At 43.3% G+C, this 7,022-nt stretch overlaps 1 protein-coding gene across 1 annotated transcript; it reads right to left on the bottom strand.

Moving 5' to 3' along the window:
- Window positions 1-806: 806 nt before the first annotated feature.
- Window positions 807-2,660, bottom strand: LOC310777855 (G-protein coupled receptor 183; the record flags this gene model as incomplete). Its single annotated transcript, XM_083638205.1, has 3 exons — window positions 807-1,340; window positions 1,467-1,981; window positions 2,306-2,660. 3 exons carry the CDS (start codon window positions 2,658-2,660, stop codon window positions 1,170-1,172), a joined length of 1,041 nt encoding a protein of 346 aa, XP_083494331.1. The 3' UTR covers window positions 807-1,169.
- Window positions 2,661-7,022: the final 4,362 nt, after the last annotated feature.

The following is a 7,022-nucleotide window of genomic DNA, read 5'->3' as shown; positions in this document are numbered from 1 at the left end:
TTGTGTTCATCTACTCCCACTCGATTTGTGTGTATGAAAGAAAGAAATGTACAAAGTACTCAGGTGTGTTTGATTTTTTTAAGCATAGCTGAAGTTCATTTGTGCTCTCGCATTTTCTTGAATATGTCAAATGTTTTTTGATTGTGCATGCACAGTTTACAGCACTTGCATCCATTCCAGCACTAACTCTGAAGTTTGATTGACATCTAGGCTACATGTATGTGTCTGCGAGCTGCATCAGTGAATGATGCGATGTTGAGTTCTTAACAATCTGGGTATTATGGGTATGCACCCAATTGTCACATTTCATACGTTGAGATTTGTGGAGCCATGTTTGATCTCAAAACATGATGTTTGACTTTTTAGCAGTTTGTGTCTGTGGCTCATCACAGGTGTAAAGGGGGAGATGAGAGGGGAATTTACAGAGTGCCCAAGAAGAAACTAATGACATCCAATTACACGCTTTGCTAGTTTCTAATTGTTTCCACTTGACTTAGTGCAGATATTTATTTCTCCACAGAATGAAAGTGAACCAACTCATTATTGTACCTCATTTAATAAACCACAAAAGATCCACAATTACAGAGTTGGAAAAACAAATTCCCTGCCGGAATCCGGTTACTCATCTACGAATACACACAAACACACAAGACTAGCAACAGTTTTCCATAGAAAATTTTGTGTACAGACATTGATTAGCCAAAGTTTATATTGATAATTTTCTACATCAACCCATTACTGCATGATACACATCAGACATAAAATCATATCAGAAGACACAGCATAATATCTAATAAAATGTAAAAAATACAACGTACTGTAGGAAAAATGCAACAATATCAAGCATATAATGAAACATAACTGTAATATTCAGAAGACATTCAAATCAAAATCCTTTGTTTCCTGTAGGCTACTTAAGATACAGTATGTGGGTGCACATGAGCAAATCTGATCTTTCCTACTACATTTACAGGGCCCAGGGGCATCTATACATGCTAAATGCTCAGCATATCTTACGCATTTCCGCAGCGAGCATCTACTGTACAGTACACTAGAATATAACAATAGGCATTTTTAGTTTTGAGTTGAGTTTTCAAGAGCATAAACTAACCAGGTCTGCTATGAGACGCTTGTTGTATTTGTCTGTGTGAGTTGGGCTGTGGTGTCACTCAGGTGTTGCTGCTGCTGTTCTCAGTCCCAGTGGTGATTTTGGCAGAGGTACCTGAAGCATACAGATAGTCCTTAAAGAGACTCAACACTCTCTGCTTGTAGGTCTTAATGGCAAAGAAGTAGATGACTGGATCCAAGCAGCAGTTGAAATTCATCAATGAGACTGTAACCTGCAGGGAGAACACTCTGGATTATTAGACTGTAACCTGCAGGGAGAAGACTCTGGATTATGAGGGATTATGAACATGGATTGGATCCCCCCCCTCTATAACCAAGTGAACAACCACGGCTCCTACCTGCAAAGACACCTTAAAAGCCCTCAATTCCTGACAGCTTGGCTGGTGGTGTATCTTCTTAGCCATGAACTGTATGACATTGAGATGGTAGGGGCTGAAGCACACGATAAAGGTGAGGAGGATGAGGAGGATGATGGTGTTGACCCTGTGACTCCTCCTTGACCGGCCGGTCAGGGAATTCTTCTTGGCCGCCGCTCGCAGCTTCAGGTTGATCTTGGCATAGCAGCCTAGGATGACCATGAGGGGACAGCAGAAGGAGATGGCACAGGCCACAAGCAGGAGATAAGGTGTGGATTGGGAGCCCTCGAAGTTGAAGTACTCCATGCAGGTGCGCCTTTCCTGGTGCTCATGAAGCATGCTGCGGGACAGCAGAGGGGCGATCTGCAGGGACACCAGGGCCCAGACCAGGTAGCACACCCTCCGCACCACCCTCGCACTCCGCAAACACTGCAGCTGCTGTGGGTGCACCATGGCCAGGTAACGGTCCAAACTGATGCAGGTCATGAAGGCTATACCTGATGATAGAGGTGGCATGTGATATATGCATGGATAGACATTATGCAGTGTAATACATGTTTAGCCAGGGAAGCACATATAGAAGCACATACAGAAAGACAAAGAAACCGTTTCAAACAAAAACACTAGCGGGAGAGACCATGCAAACAGCCAAAGGTAGGGGGGACATTTGAGGTTCATGTAAAGTCATTTATGTGTTTAAACAGCCAAATACACCCTGAGTCATGATGGCTTTCCACAGCAGACATCATGACACATGATGGCTTTTCACAGCAGACATCATGACACATGATGGCTTTTCACAGCAGACATCATGACATTACCTGCATAGGTGTTTGCAAAGTAGAGAAAGGTGGTGAGTCTGCAGAGCAGGTCACCAAAAGGCCAGTCAAACCGGCGGATGTAGTAGGTAATCCTGGCTGGTAGTGCCAGAGTGAACAGGGTATCGGACAGTGCCAGGTTGACCAGGTAGATGGAGGTGGAGTTGAACTTTTGCTTCCTCTTGCAGATCACATAGAGAACCAAACTGTTGCCGCATACGCTGATGAGGAAAACCAGAGAGTAGAAAATAGGGAAGAGAACCACCGCAGCACTTTGGTAGACAAACACATCGCAGCTGCTCTGGTTGGCAGAGCTATGGAAATCAGCTGGGTCCAGAGTGATGTTATCAACAGCCATGCCACCTGTCATTTACAGTAAGAAAAGGTTTATGTTGTAAATGAGTCATTAGAGGAAACAGGTGTAGGCCTATAAGCAAGTTAGCAACTGAATAAGAGATCACTGAGGCATAATAAAGATCATATAATGATACTCACATGAGATAGAGTGAAACCAATGTGTTTCACGGTGTGGGCTATGCTCTGTGTCTGCTTGACAGTTGATTGTAAATTAAGCTGGAGTACTTGAAACTCTGCAAAGTTTGAAGTGTGTCAAATCCCACCCCCACTTTTGACATCAGATGTCTGTCACACTACCATTACCATAGCTGTAACAATGAAGACTTTGATGCACTGTTTTACAGCATTTCCTCCAGAATTTTACAACAATGGTTATTTAACACACACACACACACACACACACACACACACACACACACACACACACACACACACACACTTTACGCCCCTGGCCCACATTCGTTTTAAGTGATGTGATCCCATCGCAAGATGGTCTCTAGTTACATTTTCCCCCCACGGCACAGCCGAGCACATCAAGTCAAGTTCATTTGTATAGCCCGCTTTACAGAGAGTATGTCTATCTAATTAGCCGAGCACTAATAATCATCATCATCATCATCATGATTGAACAATCTTATATTAGAGAGAAACAGACAGCGAGAGAGGGGGAGAGAATGGGGGAGAAGGGATGGGAGGGAGCAAGAGAAGGGAGAGAGCAGGGGGAGGGGAGAGAGCAGAACAAGCAGGGTATACTGGGGCTGGGCGATACAGTTCAAATATATCACGATAGTCACAAGGGTCAGTTTTAAAACATACCAATGTTCATATAAGCAAAGTCAAATTTACTAATCCAATTATCATATACCTGGCGATATGATGCCACTGAATAGACAACAAATGATAGTACTGAATTATCCACCCAGCCACCCCGCCGCAGCGGCCGAGGCAGCAGCGGCACACCTGACCCGGCAGCGGAGTGGCCAAGCCAAATGAGCAACAGCCGCAGACATTCTGACTACTCTAACATTAACTACACACAAGGAATCTCAAGCCCTAGATATACTCCTGAGTTGAGGTGGACACGACAGCTGCGGTTCTGTTTATACTCAGAAAGAGGAGGAGCAAACTAATTGCATCTCTCAATTAGAGTCAAAGTCAGGGAAACCGTTCAAGGGTGTTTACTGAAGCAATGGCACATGATACAGCTAGGGGTGGCTTGGATATTGTGATGTCTGTAGGAGGAGGAAAATAAGCAGTCAAGCAGGCTTAGCACAACAACAGAAAGAGTAGCTAAGAGTGGAGCTAGCAGATGCTTGGCTTGAAGACAGTAAGACACCTCTGGCTCAGATAGTACTTCTTCTACTTCGCAGTTTGTCGTAAAACTGTTGCACTATAAGTTATCAATTTGAAAAACTACACACAATCAGTTGCGTAAATGACGTCATAACTTTCTCTCCCACCAGGTTGGAGTTGGTGTGATGTATGTGCGAGACAAGATATGTAGTGAGTGGTTTCATACAGAAACATTACGTTTCAGTTTTACGACAAACTGCGACTTTCTTGACTTCCAAAAATATATTTTAAATTGAAAAACAAACATCACATGTGTACTTCATGGCACAATTCAAACGGGATAAAAAAAATATTGTCTTTTGCTGTTCACTACAAATTCTTCCAATGCTGGTTCGTACAGTATGCTGAAGCAGGAAGCTAGGCCTGACTTTGGCTCTCTAGAGCTATTACATAAGCCTGCAGCAAAAACAAAATACAGGCCATACAGGCATAGGCTACTGTTAAATGTGCAAAAAATACATTTAGCAGATTTCTGATTTCTGAAATGAAAATCGGGGACATTTCCAGTTCGGCAGTCAATTATTAAAATATCCAATATTATCTATGAAATAAAAAAGGGAATTCCGGTTTCATGTAGGCCTATTTTGACCATGCAACTGTTGCAGCTACTGTATATGGTGCAAGCCGACTGATATCCCTCCAAAATACCACATTAAGACACAAAAGGAACACCATTAGAAAAATTCATGCTGTGATTCGCTATCAAAAACTTTTGACATTTTGAGATTTTGTTTGTGTTTGGGTGGTGAGCACATCTATTGTGGAAATTGCTCAGAAACCCCCTTATTGTCAATATATGGAAAGCCATACATCCCCTGAATGCCCTTAAGTCTCTAGTTTCTGCTTTGTGATTTCATGATATGAAATAAGCATCTTAACTCCCACTGGAGCATCTGAAAGACAATAATGTCGGCCACAGACAAGGAGTAGGAAAATCAGGGACATTTTCGGGGACAGCCCCAACCCCTGGGTCTCCCACCCAGGGCTCGGAGACCCCAGGTTGAGCCATTAAATGGGCTTTTTCAGGTAACCTGTGCAAGCTGGGTTGTAGAGATTGTACAACTCGATCCCAAAGAATGGGAAACATTTTATGCAATTCCTTTCCATTGAAGGGAGGATTGATCATTATTTTTATTGTCTTTAGTTAAAATTGGCTAAGTGGGCGGGCGGCAGTGTCTCTGGCGGTGGTGTCTGTCACGATTGTGATCTCATGATGCCATCAGTGATGTCACTTGGCAATTGTGATGTCACTCGAGCAACTGTCATGTAGCCTACTATGAGCCGATGGCGCACAGTTACACAATGGTGCCTAGGTGGGTGGGCAGTGCCTGTATGTCTGTCTGTCTGTCAGTCACAATTTTGGGAGCCCGATTTCCCTAACTTCAGCCATGGCACATAATCTCCAGAGTCTGCACCCTAGTACTATCAAAAGCTGATACACTGCATTGCTTTTAGTTTATAGATATATAAATAAAACATCGCTCACTCTAACGAGATGTGATGTGGTATGGTAGCATGCGTGCGCGTGCATGCGTGCGTGCATGCGTGCGTGCATGCATGCACGCGCACGCGTGCGCGCACGCACACACACACACACACACACACACACACACACACACACGCACACACACACACACACACGCACACACACACACACACACACACACACACACACACTCACATTGCACACACAAACATGCATAAATCTTGTTTTTCACATGGATGAATAATCCACAACAAGCATGCAGTTGCTGTTTGACACGTTGCACCAGCCCTTGCTTATATCCTACAGCAGTTTAGAGTTTAATATATCCTATCAGTTAGAGTTTAATATATCCTACTAGAGCAGCTACAGTTTAATAAAACAGACTTGCAATGGGGGCAGTTGGACTGGTAGCAGAAAAGAAATGTTAGATGAACAACTGATACAGTCTGAGGTTCTGTTTTTTGCCTCTGGTTTCACAAGGCAGCGCACATCCGAGGTGGAGGCTGGCAGGCTGAGGTGGAGCTGATGGAAGATTAGGAGGAAGTGTTGCTGAAGTGTTGCTGCTGCTGGTAAAAAGAAATGTCACGGTCCTGTGATGTGTGGATGAATCAGTAACAGCATGAACACAGACACATCTCTATATCTCAACCACCAACCACCAAAGATTAAAAACATGCTAAAAAGTTAAGATACACACAAAAAGAACGAAAGAAACACCGCCGTTGCTTTCTGAGAAATTTGCGTTGGTGTTAAAAATGAAGAACTGTGTATTTTGCTTCAGCACAGAGGTGGGGCAGCTTCACTTTAGTGAACACTAGTGACTCAATTTCCATCATTGTCAAATTATGTTTGGGGATTTATCATATTTTCTATGAATCCCTTAAATTTAGAGTCTGTTAATACTGCAAAAAAGGCCAACTGAATGGATCGATACAATCAAAAGATTGGAAATGTCTACACCTGCTGGTAGTAAAAGGAATTATTCGCTGGATTAGCTGGACATAAATTAGTGTAGCAGTTTGTCTAGAATAAATAGAAGAGGGTAGTTTATTAGCATGAGCAGTGATAGCCATCATGGCTGACAGACAAACAAAAGAGCGCTACAGAAACTCAAAATGCATCAACAGAAAATCCAAGGAAAAAGCTATGTTTAATTGCTCAGAGGGTAGGAAAGCAACCGACCTTGAGTCAAAGTGCAGTGAACATCGACATCGCCTTCCAAAGACGGAAACAGAAGGGAAGGGACAATGATGTGTGACCTTGTCCGAGCCAAACGTAGAGACTGAACGTCACCAATGCCAAAATGGAGAAAAACAAAAAATCTCATGGATTATCAAGATATACAAGTTTGATACAGTGTATGTTCGAGAGCTCTGCTTTATCGTGTCAAAGTGACTAGTCAGTGGCCAGGCCAAGAGTAGCTGTAGCGTAGAGGCACACTGTCTACAGCAGAAGATCCCTTCTCGCTCTCCCTCCAACGCTTTCTGGTTGCATGGCATAATTCAAATGGATGGCTGCTGGATG

Source organism: Poromitra crassiceps (genome assembly GCF_964638095.1).
Source record: "Poromitra crassiceps genome assembly, chromosome: 6".
NCBI classification, from domain to species: Eukaryota; Metazoa; Chordata; class Actinopteri; order Beryciformes; family Melamphaidae; genus Poromitra; species Poromitra crassiceps.
Note: the sequence above shows the minus strand (reverse complement) of the source record. Positions and strands in the feature narration are given on the sequence as shown.